General features: G+C 44.1%; 1 protein-coding gene across 1 annotated transcript in view; it reads left to right on the top strand.

The window, feature by feature from the left end:
• Positions 1-17,104, top strand: part of LOC126474660 (uncharacterized) — a 421,515-nt gene that overhangs the window by 254,262 nt on the left and 150,149 nt on the right. Inside the window, exon 8 of the mRNA XM_050102139.1 lies at positions 5,658-5,837. Within this exon, the coding sequence (XP_049958096.1) occupies positions 5,658-5,837 (180 nt within the window). The remainder of the gene's footprint in view (positions 1-5,657; positions 5,838-17,104) is intronic.

Below are 17,104 nucleotides of genomic sequence, written 5' to 3'. Positions count from 1 at the left end.
CCTTTTCTCACCGTATTTGATTTGTGTTACCTTCAAAATTTCAAAGAGTGTAGTCGATCTGCATTGTGAAAAGCCTTATCTAAATCTGTAGATGCTTTACTAAATCTATTTTCTACAACGGGGTCGGCCAAGGCGTGGCAGACTCCACACCTGCGGGGTGTGTGGGTTGGGTGGGGGGCCAAGACCGTAGTCGGAAAATCGTGACATTTCATTTAGTATAGCAGTGCTGCATTTTTCTGTCAGCACAACTTTCTTCATTTCGGCAAAATCGTGGTGTTCGCTATTTTCACGTGGTATGAAGGACGTTCATATGTCCAGTGCATCGTTGCACAAAAAAGAGGCAGCCTAGCGGTTTACCGTCACAAGCCTTTAAAAATGAATGGTAATGACAAAATAGATATGAGAAGTCTCAATATATATTATTCACTCGCACTCAGTGGTGCATCGGGATCTGATACTGGTCTCCCAGGAAAGTTTCAAACACAGACTGTATGAAGCGTTACTCCCCTGGACAGAAGTCGGCATAGTGCTTTTTATATTCAATCCCGATGCAATTTCTGTGTTTCACCGTCAATGTAAAGGTCCAAGTGTTACAGTAAACCTTCAATGGTGTATCGGAATCTAATACTGGTCTCCCAGGAACGTTTCAAACACCGACTGTTTGAGTCGGTACTCTCCTGGACATAAGTCGTCATTGTGCCTTTTGTATTCAACCCCGATGCAATTTCTGTGTTTCATTGTCAATGTGAAGGTCCATTGCTTACAGTAAACATCCCGAGCTGCATCGGAATCTAATACTGGTCTCGCAGGATGGGTTCCAACACAGACAGTTTAAAGCGTTACTCCCCATGGATATAAGTCGGCATTGTGACTTTTATATTCAATACCGATGCAATTTCAGTGTTTCATCGTGAATGTGAAGGTCCATATCGTATCGTCACATGCCTTTAAAAATGAATGGTAATGACAAAATAGATACGAGAAGTCTCAATATATATTATTCACTCGCGTAAGCGACGTGTAGTGCAAATGAGCTGTGAAACGATGTTAGAATACCTTGCAGAAAGAATTTAAAGATTTAGTTGAGAATGAAACAGCAAAAATTTAAAACGATCCACAGACTGGATTCATTGCTCTGTACATTAACAATGTGCGCTAAATTTGCAGGCATGGGGCAAGTGAAGAAATTGGTAGTACGAATAGTAAAATTTACGAAGTTTCGCGCATTATTCCACTGTCAATTGCAACAGTTTTCGATGCAACTGAACAAAGGGTATGGAGACTTTATATATACGGAGAAGTACGTCGGTTAAGTCAAGGTGCTTATGTGAAACGATATTCGATTTAAAATTTACCATTGTTGAATTTCTGAAGGAAAAAAGAGGTGTAGGGACGAAAATTAGAACACCCGCAATGGACTGCACACCTCGCATTTTAAGCGAACTTGACTACATACTGCCCACAGTAATATATTACAAGACGACAAACAACTTCTTTATCCCGGCGGAGGTTCGAGTCCTCCCTCGGGTATGGGTGTGTGTGTTTGTCCTTAGGATAATTTAGGTTAAGTAGTGTGTAAGCTTAGGGACTGATGACCTTAGCAGTTAAGTCCCATAAGATTTTACACACATCTGAACATTTTTTTGAAACAACTTCTTTCTGATTTCATGGGGATGTACGTTAAAAAGAAACTCGCGTTGCAGAAGGGGCACATTCTGACAGACACAACCCTGTTCCCTAACTCACTGGCGTAAAAGAAAACGTGAGGTTTGAAGAATTCATTCTGGCCTTGAAAGACTTACAAGGATAATTTCCTAAATTTTTTGAGAACAGTGCCAATCTTACATCTGTTTTTTAGCTTTTACCGAGACCGTTTGCCGTTCCAGCTGAAAGCGCCGCTATGAAACTGTAACTGATTGGTTTGCAAGGTCCTGTTTTGAAGAAAAATCCTTTTAAGGTTAAAACTTCCCAGGACGTCTACATTGCTTTCATCAGGTATAAGTTACAAGAGCGCTACAATATTTTTAGGCAACATATGCTTTGAAGGACATTTTTTCGATTATGAAACTGAACGATTACGAAGCAACCTGGGTGCTACAATCTATGAAACTGTCTGCATATGTCCATAGGCCAGCAAAGGTATTATTTAAAAATTATATTGCATCTTCAGTGCATCAAAAATAATTAAATAATAATGAACATCTCTTTTAATTTTGATATTTTTTGTTGAGAAATGTGGAATACAAAGCCAAGTCGCATGTTGTGCGACTGCACTGCGATTTAAATGCGAAGCGTTCTTCCCCCAAATCGCCTTTTACCAGTCGGCCCATCCTTATATAACGAATTTCCTCTTAATGTATGTAAGCATGAAAGTGATATTTCGGTAAATGCACCTCTTTGAGTGCTTGCTCTCTACAGTTTTGGCTCTTACAGGGAATATTGCTTATCGTAGACGCCTTGAAAGCCGGGAGGGAGGTTTTGTGCGCCTCAGTGAAGCTGATGGCTTGACCTCCCAGGGTGGCCAAGAGCGCTAACGCGCTGCTTCCTGGACCCGGGCAGGCGCGCCGGCACCAGATGGAATCCGCCCAGAGGATTAATGCTGAGGGCCGGTGTGCCAGCCATCCTAGATGTGGTTTTTAGGCGGTTTTCCACTTCCCACTAGGTGAATACCAGACTGGTCTCCACGTTCCACCTCAGTTATACGACTCGCAGACATCTGAAGACATTTGCACTATTCTATGTATTACACAGGGCGCAGACAGTTGGGGTACACCAATTCCTTCCCGGGGGGTATGGGGTGGCGACAAGAAGGGCATCTGGCCACCCCAAAAATTAACGTGCCGCATCCAATTAACCATCAGATCCCACAAGTCGGGATAAATGCTTGGAAAGAGAGAGACTGAAGCTGATGGCTGTGCTGGCTTTAGCATAGCTGCTGGTAGGGCTACCCAAGCTTGATGGGCCTCAACAGAGGGGCTTGATGAAGTGCCTTCTTCATTTTTCTCTCCAAGGCGCTCCAGTGGCAATGGATCTTGTAGAGTCCTCGTCGCCACTGCAGAAACCTCGTTGGCACTGTAGAATCCTCGTAGCCACTGTAGTACCCTTGTACCATAAGGAAGCAGGGGTGAGGATGTTGTTACGGGTGGCCTGTATCCTCTTTCTACAACATGAATGCATACATGAATTAATACCATTCTTTACTTATATGAAGCTGCTACTTAACTTGAATAGAGTCCATGTTTGTGGTTCAAGCTCATCAGTAGTACTCCTCTTGCAGAGAATATCGGTAAACTTGCTGTAACCAGTAATCTGGACGCTATGTACCGTTGTAGCCTGTGACACGCTCTGCGATAGTATTGACAGACGCCAAACTGGAGTGTGAGTTAGTGAGATCTTCCGCGTTGGCGGCGTGTTGCTTGTCAGTGTGTCTCTGGCCTCAGCGTGACAGGCACACTTGATCCAGCACCTACTTATCGATCTTCGCGCTTCATCTTTGCCGATCGGTGGGCTGGTGACAGCTTACGCCAGCACATTTATCATAACCTGCAATGAACTACACCGACTCCGCGAGTGGACTGACAAAAGCAAGGTTAAGGTTGTCCTTAACTCTCGCCCTAGTGCTGTGCAAGGGCATTCTAACAAACTATTTGTTTCATTACGAATTGTTGGCCGTCGCGTGAATTTTCAGTTACACAGAGGTGACTCAGTAACTTTGCTTAATTGTACCATGTACGAACAGTTAGGCTCACCACGCCTTTCTAAATCAAGCAAGCATCTCACTGGTCACAACTGACAGGAAATTCGAATGCATGGACAATGTAGTTTGTCTGCCACTTACAAATATCACACAAGGACAGTGAATTTTACTGTGTTGACATCAAGAGACAGTGAGTTCCTTCGGTCAGCAGCGGCTGTCTAAATACACTACAGGCCATTAAAATTGCTGCACCAAGAAGAAATGCAGATAGTAAACGGGTTTCATTGGACAAATATATTATACTAGAACTGAGATGTGATTACATTTTCACGCAATTTGGGTGCATAGATCCTGATAAATCAGTATGCATAGATCCTGAGAAATCAGTACCCAGAACAACCACCTCTGGCCGTAATAACGGTCATACGCCTAGGCATTGAGTCAAACAGAGCTTGGATGGCGTGTACAGGTACAGCTGCCCATGCAGCTTCAACACGATACCACAGTTCATCAAGAGTAGTGACTGGCGTATTGTGACAAGCCAGTTGCTCGGCCACCATTGACCTGACGTTTTCAATTGGTGAGAGATCTGGAGAATGTGCTGGCCAAGGCAGAAGTCGAACATTTTCTGTATCCAGAAAGGCCCGTACAGGAACTACAACATGTGGTCGTGCATTATCCTGCTGAAATGTAGGGTTTCGCAGGGATCGAATGAAGGGTAGATTCACGGGTCGTAACACATCTAAAATGTAACGCCCACTGTTCAAAGTGCCGTCGATGCGAACAAGAGGTGGCCGAGACGTGTAACCAATTGTACCCCATACCATCACGCCGGGTGATACGCCAGTATGGCGATGACGATTACATGCTTCCAATGTGCGTTCACCGTGATGTCGCCAAACACAGGTGCGACCATCATGATACTGTAAACCGAACCTGGATTCATCCGAAAAAATGTCGTTTTGTCATTCGTGCACCCAGGTTCGTCTTCGAGTACACCATCGCAGGCGCTCCTGTCTGTGATGCCGCATCAAGGGTAACTGCAGCCATGGTCTCCGAGCTGATAGTAAAGGCTGGTGCAAACGTCGTCGAACTGTGCGTGCAGATGGTTGTTGTCTTGCAAACGTCCCCATCTGTTGACTCAGGGATCGAGACGTGGCTGCACGATCCGTTACAGCCATGCGGATAAGACGCCTGTCATCTTGACTGCTAGTGATACGAGGCCGTTGGGATCCAGCACGGCGTTCCGTATTACCCTCCTGAACCCACCGATTCCATATTCTGCTAACAATCGCTGGATCTCGACCAACGCGAACAGCAATGTCGCGATACGATAAGCCGCAATCGCGATAGGCTACAATCCGACCTTTATCAAAGTCGGAAACGTGATGCTACGCATTTCTCCTTCTTACACGAGGCATCACGACAACGTTTCACCAGGCAACTCCAGTCAACTGCTGTTTGTGTATGAGAAATCGTTTGGAAACTTTCCTCATGTCAGCACGTTGTACGTGTCGCCACCGGCGCCAACCTTGTGTGAATGCTCTGAAAAGCTAATCATTTGCATATCACAGCATCTTCTTCCTGTCGGTTAAATTTCGCTTCTGTATCACGTCATCTTCGTGGTGTAGCAATTTTAATGGCCAGTAGTGTACATGCAGTTAAGAGGGCGTTGGTGGTGTGTTGTATGTCGGTGTGTCTCTGGCCTCTCTCGTGATAGGCTCGCTTGATCGAGCGCCTGCTTATCGATCTTCACGCATCATCTTTGCCGACCGGTGTGCTGGCGACAGCTTACTCCAGCACAGACCTATCCAACCCTTAGTGCGCAGCTGGGGACCGGTCACCGCCACTCGACTTCTTTTGTCATATGCTCGAACTAAAAACATTTCTCTTTCTGGGAAGGTTCGCGTACGAAATCGCTCTTTACGTTGCTCGAACGGAGGTGTTGTGCGCTTTGCAGGCGGCGGGCCTGGGCCACGAGCGCATCGTGGACGACGTGCTGGAGCGGCTGCCCACGGCGGTCAGCAGCGCCGACCACGAGGGCCGGCAGCCGCTGCACTACGCGGCCGCGCTGCGCGACGGCGGCGCCATGTACGGTCGACTCGTCGCCGCCGGCGCCGACGAGCAGGCGCTCGACAACGTGAGTACCAGCAGCGCAGCAGCGGGAGGAGTGCGGCAGCGAGCGGGGTGTGCGCAGTCACGAGCCTTGATGCGTTCACGAGTTCATAGAATTTTTGTTTTGTGTGTTGGTATTCCGATTGCTATCAGTCTCATCTTCAACTTTTGTAGTCCTGTCTTCCTCAGTTGCGTGTAATATTACGATATATTGATAAAAAAAGAATTATATATATACAACACACACACACACACACACACACACACACACACACACACACACACATGCGCACACACACGCACACACACACACAAACGCACACACAAATGCATACACGAACAGATAACAGATATTTCAATGATTACACTTGAAAGTTTGGTAGTAACATTCGATCTTTGGCAAAAACATTTGACAGTCGGCAACAGAAACCAAAACATTGCATTGAAACAAGCGTTCAGTTCGTAGTGCTGGGGAATGGGGGAAAAAAACTCAAATTGGCATTCATAAGAAGACGAACGACACCAAAAATGCAATAGGAGCGTAATATGTAAGAAATTGTCGACGCAACCTGTAAGTACAGTTCAAAACATTACTACTTAATAGGAAATACCAACCATTAGAACTGTTTATTACCTATAGGTACAGTGACAAAAATGTAAATTAAATAGCAGATATATGTATATATTCCAGGCCACTGATGATGCCTTGCAGAAAATAAAGGCGAAACGCGTATGGCAATAAAATTGTTTTGTTCAGTTGCTGTCAGACGGTCCATAAGTAAAAATTATCAATATACCGTGCTATCAGTGTATTTATCGATCGTCATTTTTTATTAATAGTTCACCGCTGCTGTTTACACATGGTCATTTTGTCACCTGGACGCCAGAAAATGGAGTACCAAGTAGAGAAATCGGCACATCTCCGTCATGTTCTTCTGTTTGAGTTCAATAATGGGGTGACAGCAGCGGAGGCAGCCAGGAATATTTGCGCCGCGTATGGGGATAATGTCACTGGACAGAGCATAGCAAGAAAATTGTTTCCTCGTTTTAAGGAGGATAGTTTTGATATTAGAGACTCTCCACATTCAGGAAGACCTTCGGGGTTTGATGAAGATCGTTTAAACACATTAATTCACAATGATCCACGTCAGTGTACTCGAGAACTGTCAAATGTGATTAACTGTGATTATTTCACCGTCGTGCGAAATTTGCATGCAACTGGGAAAGTTCAAATATTGCGTGTATGGGTACCGCATGTTCTAAGCCAAAATCACAAAAATCAGCGGGTGGGCATATGTGCATCTATGCTTGCTCGTCATCAATTGGCTCGTGAACAACACTGACCATTCCTATCATCTATCGTTCCTGGCGATGAGAAATGTTGCTCTTATGCTAACATACGGAAAAGAACGGAAAGGCTGAGCCCAAACAAAACAACAACTTCCCATACAAAGATCTGCACGCATCCACAAACGAGAATGATATGCTTCTGTCGGAATAGGGGTAACCATCGTTGCTGACATGTATTGTCAACTGCTGAGACGCAGTCCAAGACCAACCACCAGAAAGACTCCGTGAAGTGATGCTACTCTACTATACGTCCGCCCGCTACACTGACAAAAGACACTGTACAGGAGTTGGCTTGGGAAATCATTCCATACCCTCCTATTCTACTGATCTTGCGCACTCAGATTTTCACCGTTCCCGCCCTCTTGCGAACATCCTTCAAGGAACTTCCTTTCCGGATGAAAATGCTCTCCGAACATGGCTCAATGGGTTCTTCGCATCAAAACCACGTGATTTCTGTAGTCGCGGAATCGAAAACTTACTCCAGCGTTGGTGGCCTCATATAAATAGTGCACGAGAGTATACTGTTAATGACTAAAGTCTCTGTTATGTGAATCTGTTGTGTTTATTAAACTTACGGGAAAACGCTGCAAACTAATGTAGCAATCTAATAGTAAGCGTCGTGCTATCAACATTTTCCTGCGTGCAGATAGCCTGCTAGTTGCCAACTGTTCATGAACTAGGCAATTGTTGGCACAACTTTTAATCAACTGCCTGCTTATCATCGTGGAATATTTGAGAGGGTGGCATCCTATAAGTAACTTTTTCTGGATGCACGCCTACTAAAAGTGAAATGTGAAAAATTAGGAAAATTCGAAAACACATAATTGTATATGCCACTACAGGTTGATATTACACGTGTTTTACTTGAATTTCTTAAGTAAAACAGCACCCAGTCACTTTTCGTATACTTTTATTTATGCCAAAATACGTTCCATGCTTTCATCCGTCTTCTATAGGCATAACACACCGTCCAGTCACATTAATGTGACCATCTGTCCCAAAGCCTGAACAGCCACCTTTTGCGGCGCGAGACGTGCGGGAAGATATTCTCTGAGGTTCTGGAAGGTATCGACAGGGATCTGGAACGATGCCGACTTAAGTGCCGCGGTCAGTTGCTTTAGATTTCCCGACTGAGGATCCGTGGAGCGAAGAGCCCTATAGGGATGGCCCCACAGATTCTCAATTGGGTTTAAATCTGTGGCGTTTGGTGGCCACAGGGGGTATGGCAATCTCTTTCTGGAGCTCTTCGAACCACACACATACACTGCGAGCTGTATGACGTGTTGCATTGTCCTGTGGGTAGTTGCCATTGTGCCAAGGAAAAACAACTTGCATGTAAAGATGGACATTGTTCCCAAGTATAGATGCATAATTGTGTTGATCCATTGTCCTTCCAGAATTACAAGATCATGCAGGGAATGCCACAAAAAAATTCTCTCGAACATAACGCCGATCCCCCCCCCCCCCCCCCCCCGGGTTGCAGAGTGTTTGCTTTCAGACGTTTCACGCCGTATACACCAACAGCGATCTGTCCGATGCAGCATAAAAGGCCACCTGTCACCACTCAGCGCACGTATAGTGCGGTATTGGCGTATAAATTCCAGCCTTCATCGCCGATGAACAGCAGTCAGCATGTGTGCATGATGCAGGCGCCTGCTGCGGAGGCCCATACACAGCAATGATCGCTGCATGGTCGTCGAGGAGACACTTCTGGTAGCCCCTTGGTTCATCTGGGTCAGTTGCTCAACAGTTGCTCAACAGTTGCTCAACAGTTGCTCAACAGTTGCTCGACAGTCGCCTGTACACATCTCCTCCGCCGTCCTTCACCCCTGTCATCTATGGCCCATGGTGCGCCAGGGTTGCCCCTCAGCTCCGATTTTGGATAGCGTCAATTTGCCATGTATGGTGTACTTAAACTACTATGGCACACGAACAGTTGATAAATTCAGCATTTTCGGAAATGCTTCCACCTTTGGCCAGAAAGCCAATCATGATCATGCGATTCAGATCATTTTGTGCGTCAGGTAATTCACCCTGTTTCAGCGTTGTTACAACAACTGCGTTATTTTCAGCGTCCCCTCGACACGCTTTATTTACATTCTACTGTTAGTCCTGCTAAGCTGTCGTCTATGAGTGGGTACTGCATCTTGACGCTGAACATAGGCGGTGGTCACATTAATGTGACTGGACTGTGTACAAATATATTTTGTCAGTAAAATTTTTATCCAATCCATTTTGAACGATGCAGTTTACATGTATTCTGTAACTCGTAGTTGCTTCTTCCTCCTGTATAGTCTAAAACACAAACACTTTTAGGCTCGAAAACGATTAAAAAAATTTTATAAAATCTTTCATATATCTTGATCGCAAAAAATACATTTATTTACAGTTAATTACTAGTTTTGGTTGCTAAACATCCATATTCAGGTCTCTTATGGTAAAGACTCTGTTTACGAACGTTCTTGGTTAGAATGCCTTCGTCAGTATATCTTGGCACATGGTCAATAATGGGACAGATTCCTATACGCTATTGTTTATACCAACGAAGTTACGAAGTGCAGTTCTGGAATATGTTTATTAAGAAGTGTACAAAATACACATAACCTCACTACGAATGGTACTTACTTTACTTTAGCAGGGGCTTCCACTTATCAGCAGTTGTCTGCTCTTGGATGTCACAACTTTTATCCTACCAGCCTTCTCAGTCATTTCGAAAGCCTCAGGTTTCCCTCTTTGTCGCTCGTTCAATGTCCAACACTGTGAACCAAATATCAGAATGCTTTCAACCACACCACACAAGCACTACTTTCTTTGTTCGTTTGGATATGTGCCGAACCCAAAAGATACCATTTAATGGCCTAATAGCTACCTTTGCTTGTCTTACTTTGTGGGATATCTACATTTCACACTGGCCACTCTTTTATTAGGCACGCACATACGTTAGCACTTCCACATTTCCTATTCAGCCAAACTCAAAACCCAAACCCCGACATCGCCCACGTCAAAAAACGAGATAGTTTTCATCAGTTAAAACTTACGGGCTAATAAGCCGTGATCGATGTATAAAAATTTCTCTTAATGCTTTCTCTCCGGCTGCGTAAGGCGTCTTCAGAGGTATAGTAGGAAACTTCAACAAGAACTCGAGGGAGCACCGAAAACAGAGCAGTGTAGAGAGCACCACAGTCCATACCATGACGTCATTCTTACGGTGCAGCGTTTACAGCCAAATTTTATCTATTTTAACACATTCCTCTTTTCTGTTAAAATTGTTACGGTGCGTATCCACGAAAGGCAAAAGTCCCAAGGTCGAGTATCGGTCCGGCATACAGTATTACTCTGCCAGGAATTTTCATCCATTAACTTTCTCATTTGATATATGGCATCAACCTTGTACAGAACAATAAGTATTTCATAGTCGGCAAACACTAATAAATGTAAACATTGACGTAGTGATGCCACACCCAAACTTCTGCACTGTCTGTTCCAGTAACCAAATACAACTTAAATAGGGGTGGTAATACAGAACATCCTTGTCTTAGCCCTTTAATTGTTTTAAAACTTTCCAGTAGCTTACCAGCAACCTTTGGTACATCCCTTTCACGTACTCTAGTAATGTACCACCCACTCCAGTAATTCCCAACGCTGTCTATAGCATCATCCTTCGCACAGGGTCATAGGCCTTTTCTAGATCAATAAACACCAAACGGAGATCACGATTTTTTGCATTCCTTTTCTGACAGATCTGGCGTACACAAAAGAGCTTATCCCAGCAGTAAAACCCGACTGTTCCTAAGATACAACGACATGCACATACTATTCCAATCCGTTCCTTACACAACCTACACATAGAAGCCATTACTCTTGTTCCCCTTAATTAGTCAGATCTCTCTAGCTCTCTTTCTTATATATGGCGATAATACACTCCTGCAAATGGAAAAAAGAACACATTGACACCGGTGTGTCAGACCCACCATACTTGCTCCGGACACTGCGAGAGGGCTGTACAAGCAATAATCACACGCACGGCACAGCGGACACACCAGGAACCGCGGTGTTGGCCGTCGAATGGCGCTAGCTGCGCAGCATTTGTGCACCGCCGCCGTCAGTGTCAGCCAGTTTGCCGTGGCATACGGAGCTCCATCGCAGTCTTTAACACTGGTAGCATGCCGCGACAGCGTGGACGTGAACCATATGTGCAGTTGACGGACTTTGAGCGAGGGCGTATAGTGGGCATGCGGGAGGCCGGGTGGACGTACCGCCGAATTGCTCAATACGTGGGTCGTGAGGTCTCCACAGTACATCGATGTTGTCGCCAGTGGTCGGCGGAAGGTGCACGTGCCCGTCGACCTGGGACCGGACCGCAGCGACGCACGGATGCACGCCAAGACCGTAGGTCCTACGCAGTGCCGTAGGGGACCGCACCGCCACTTCCCAGCAAATTAGGGACACTGTTGCTCCTGGGGTGTCGGCGAGGACCATTCGCAACCGTCTCCATGAAGCTGGGCTACGGTCCCGCACACCGTTAGGCCGTCTTCCGCTCACGCCCCAACATCGTGCAGCCCGCCTCCAGTGGTGTCGCGACAGGCGTGAATGGAGGGACGAATGGAGACGTGTCGTCTTCAGCGATGAGAGTCGCTTCTGCCTTGGTGCCAATGATGGTCGTATGCGTGTTTGGCGCCGTGCAGGTGAGCGCCACAATCAGGACTGCATACGACCGAGGCACACAGGGCCAACACCCGGCATCATGGTGTGGGGAGCGATCTCCTACACTGGCCGTACACCACTGGTGATCGTCGAGGGAACACTGAATAGTGCACGGTACATCCACCCGTCATCGAACCCATCGTTCTACCATTCCTAGACCGGCAAGGGAACTTGCTGTTCCAACAGGACAATGCACGTCCGCATGTATCCCGTGCCACCCAACGTGCTCTAGAAGGTGTAAGTCAACTACCCTGGCCAGCAAGATCTGGGGATCTGTCCCCCATTGAGCATGTTTGGGACTGGATGAAGCGTCGTCTCACGCGGTCTGCACGTCCAGCACGAACGCTGGTCCAACTGAGGCGCCAGGTGGAAATGGCATGGCAAGCCGTTCCACAGGACTACATCCAGCATCTCTACGATCGTCTCCATGGGAGAATAGCAGCCTCCATTGCTGCGAAAGGTGGATATACACTGTACTAGTGCCGACAGTGTGCATGCTCTGTTGCCTGTGTCTATGTGCCTGTGGTTCTGTCAGTGTGATCATGTGATGTATCTGACCCCAGAAATGTGTCAATAAGGTTTCCCGTTCCTGGGACAATGAATTCACGGTGTTCTTATTTCAATTTCCAGGAGTGTATATGATATCTTCCATTCTTGGGGTACTTCATCTCCTTGAATCACTTCATTAAAAATAGTTAATAGTGCTGCTTCTACTTCAGGTCGTTTGTACTTCAATAATTCCGTTACTATGCCTCCAGAACTGACTGCCTTTCCATATTTTTTATTTTTATTTTTATTTAATTTTTTTTTAAGGCACTGATAAACTTTATTGTGAACCATCTCTTCCACAGCTGCTCTTCTCAATACTCCTCCGTATCTCCTGTAATACGACGTTTGAATTGTGCATTTCATTCAGAAATGACAATCATTCTAGCCCCTCTTCTAATTTTAGCAGGGGCTCTCACTTAACATATAAATCACCAGGCTTCTGTTGCCCTTTTGTATTCAACTAAATGTTCTACGTCGACACATTCCGTCTCCCACGACTCCTATTTAGCTCCCATAACCATCCCTTTTACGTCACTCTTAATTGTGTTTCAGTGATCCCCATCTTCCTGCCTTTTAGAGCTTAACTATTTCTCGTAAACGGTCTTCTTTTCTTTAGTCATTTCTTTTAAGGCCTGCGTCATCCACGCACCACCCATCCCTCCTCCTCGTTCTCTTCCAAAAGCCTACTCAGTAGCTCGTAGTAAACATGGTTTTAAATCATTGTATAGTGATGTTGCAACTACGAATTGTAACTCGTCCATATATTTTACATATTATATTTATATATCACTCTGTTTATTATATTTTACTTTTCGAATATTGACGAGTTACACTTCGTAGCGGCGATGTGTATACTTTGTAATCAAGTACACACTTCAACAAGCACGGTTCACAATTGCACTCTGTAACTTCGTTGGTATGTTGGTCCCGGCACACGTTCCCTACCCCTGCGTAGCGCAGTCGAGACCTTAACGATATTGTTGGTTAAGTTTTTCTTTGTTATTAACCTTTGTAGCGGAGATGAGAGGGAGAAAATCTTTGTTGGAGGGGGTTACGTTACGGAACATTGGTAACTCTTGTGGAGTTAGGAGGAATGGTTTGCTGAAGTAGCAAGTTATTAATCTTTCTTTAATCAATTCTTCTAACAAAAACATTTACTTAGTGAAGTATCGGACCAAAACCTCTCATTAGAGTCAGATGGCTTCAATAATAACTAGAAAGGATGTCTATCAGAGACGAATGCTTGAGTGTTACTCAGTCTGTTAACTACGGGTCACTTGGCCTAAATAATCAGCCATCAGCACTGTGAACTACGGGGTGTTTAAAAAGTCTCTTCGCAGTGCCGTATGATTGTTAGCCCCGCGTGTCGTATGATTGTTCGCCTGCCTGGCTTACTTCCCTTCAAGTGGACTTTCCCCACATTCTACTGTTTCGTTTATCTCAGCCAGCGTCAGTAGTATCGTTGGTGTGCGTCGTCACGTGTTGACGTTGACGTGAACGTTTAAGTTTAGTTCGTCTGTTTCGTTCTTGTCAGTGTTAAAATGCTAAGTATTGAAGAACGTGTGTTTTTAGTCGAACAAGTGTTCAAAGCTGTCGGTAAATACACAGTTTCAGTTCGTCAAACATTAGTTCAGTTTTCCCAGAGACAACACTCCAACACTCCACACATCATGATACTGTGCAAGATTTGATTAACAAATTTCGAAGTACGGGTTCAGTGACAGATGCACCGAGAAGTGGGTCGTCCTAGCGTTTTGTCTGAGGATAAACTACTCGATATTTCCGATGAAATGTCCATGAGTCCGAACAAGTCAATAAGAAAACTCGCCCGGGAAATCGATGTTAGTGTCGGAACGGCCCACACAGCTGCAAGGAAAAAATTAGAAATTTTCCCATACAAAGTGACAGTCGTGCAAGAAGTGAAAAATACTGATCATGGCAAGAAACTGCATTATTGTCAATGGTTCAAAAATTTCGTTCAACAAAATGGAAGGGATAATCTTAATGAAAGGTTTTTCACTGATGAGGCATTGTTTTATTTATCCGGGTACATGAACTCGCAAAATTCTCGTATGTGAAATCCTGCAAATCCATCTTGTATTCATGAGGAACCACTTCATCCTGTGAAAATAGGAGTTTGGATTGCAATTTCTAGACGTCGGATTGTGGGTCCCATATTTTTCAACGAAACAATAAACTCACAACGATACTGCAGTTGTTCGCTTAATCTCGGGTCTTACTAACTACTACCTTTCCCATTAGTGATCATGTGCCGAGATATACTGACAATGGTGTACTAATCTGCAGTGTACACAGAGAAAATCTTTACCATTACTGGGCTGAAAATGGTTGTTTGGCAGCCTAAACTAATAATCAGTAGTAAAGTAATGTTTTTCTGCTATCAAATCAGTTGACATTTGATAAAATTCTTTAAAAGTTTTGGAAACACGTAAGATCGCTTAATCTCGGGTATTACTAACTACTAGGTCCACTTATGCACTAATGCAGCTCTGCATTCCTAGTACTTGGTATAAAGCACCTGCTACCTTTATCCATTTATACAAAGTCGCTCTCTGTGAGTTAGTTCATCTCTCACTACAGTGTGCATAACGTAACGTGGGACATACTTGGCTCTGACAGCCTGACAGGGGAGGGGGAACAACGGTAGTGGTGGGGGATCCATTGCTTGTGGCGCCCATGAAGCGGTAGGGGAAGTGCAGTTCAACTACTGAAGACTACTAACAAGCAGAAATTTAAATCTGCAGCTAGTGGCTCTGCCAACATTACATTACATTAATATTTGTTCATAGATCATGAATACGACATTTGGTAGTGATGTGGAACATGTCAGTTTAACCTAAGTTTTCACTACACATTTTTTAACGTTACTACGTCATATCTAGAAATTCATCTATCTAGTAGAAGGAGTTGTCATTCAGAAATTCTTTTAATTTGTTTTTAATTGCTAGTTCACTTTCTGTCAGACTTTTAATGCTATTTGGCAAATCACAAAAGATTTTTGTGGCAGCATAATTCACCGCTTTGTGTGCCAAAGTCAGATTTAATCCACAATAGTGAAGAACATCCTCCTTCTAGGGTTGTAGCTATGCTCTTCGCCATTATTTTTGAATTGGGATGAGTTATTAATAACAAATTTCATAAGTGAATGTATATTTTGAAGGTACTGTGAATATCCTCAGTTCCTTAAATAAATGTCTGCAAGGTGATCTGATTACACGCTTTTGCGCAATGGACACTTTTTCTCTTAATGATGATTTACCCCAAAATATGAACCATATGGAAGCATTGAATGAAAACAGGCATAGCAAGCTAATTTACTGATATGGTTATCACCAAAATTTGCAGTTCCCCTAACAGCATAAGTAGCTGAACCTAATGGTTTCAGCAGATCATCAATGTGTTTCCTCCAATCCAATTTCTCATCAGTGCACACCGCCAGAAATTTTGAATTTTCTGCCTTAGCTACAGACTTCTGTTCAATGTCATCAATGGCGTTATGCCATTTACTGTGCACAATTCTATACACTGTGATTTCTCAAAATTTAGTGAGAGTCTATTTCCAGAAAATCAATTAATAATTTTCTGAAAGACATTATTTACCATTTTCTCAGCTAATTCTTGTTTTTTGTGTGTGAGTACTATACTTTTATCATCAGCAAAAAGAACTAGCTTTGCATATTCATGAACATAGAATGGGAACTCATTAATATACAGTGTGGTCAGAAAATGTCTGAAACGCTTGTAGGGATGTTGCAGGGCGGGTTGTACTGAGATATGAATGTTACGAAAAAAATTCGATACGTTGCGCCGCTTCCGAGTTATTTTGCATTGAAGTTAGCCAATCAGATCGTTGCGCGCGTAAATTCAAGTTTCAGCTAAAGAGACAAAGCACTCGTTGGGCAACACCGCCCCTGGCAGGCCGCTTGAGTGTGAGCGCGCGACGCCCCGATTGGCTAAATTCTATACTACATAACTCGGAAACGGAGCAATGTATCGAATTTTTCCTTAACATTTATGCCTCAGTACAACCTGCCCTGTAACCTCCCTACAAGCATTTCACAGATTTTCTGACCACCCTGTATATTAAGAACAAGACTGAACCCTGTGGGACACCATTCTTGGTCTCTCCCTAGTTAGAGGACTCTGCTGATTTTTGCAGACTATCTACACTGTCAATTTCAAACTCCTGCTTTCTTCCAGTTGAATATGAATTAAGCCACTTCTGCACTGTCCCACTCATACCACGATACTTAAGGTTATCTGGAAGAATTTCATGATTCACATAGTCAGAAGCCTTTGAGAGATCACAGAATATCCAAATGGGTGATGATCGGTGCTGCTACATATGTGGCTGAGATTCCTACTCATCTGTTGGGAACAAGCTTTTAGTTCTCTGTTGAAAATGCCATCAGTTCCATGTGAACTTTTACTTTTGACTGAATTTATTATTTTCCTAATTTCAGTAAGAGAGGTGGGCTGAATTGCAGTTTTATCAAATTGCATCGGTATTGTCTCTTACTTATACAGCTTTGCACTATCTAATGAATAGCTGGATCCTATTTTCTCTACAACACTCAAAAAATGATTATTAAAATATTTTTTACTTCTGTCTTTTTGTTAACTAACTTTTCATCGAGTTTGATAGAAATACAGTCTTCCCTCTCGGTT

Source organism: Schistocerca serialis, chromosome 4 (assembly GCF_023864345.2).
Source record: "Schistocerca serialis cubense isolate TAMUIC-IGC-003099 chromosome 4, iqSchSeri2.2, whole genome shotgun sequence".
In the NCBI taxonomy this organism is placed as follows: domain Eukaryota; kingdom Metazoa; phylum Arthropoda; class Insecta; order Orthoptera; family Acrididae; genus Schistocerca; species Schistocerca serialis.
The sequence above is the reverse complement of the archived record's forward strand: the minus strand, read 5'-3'. Positions and strand labels throughout refer to the sequence as shown.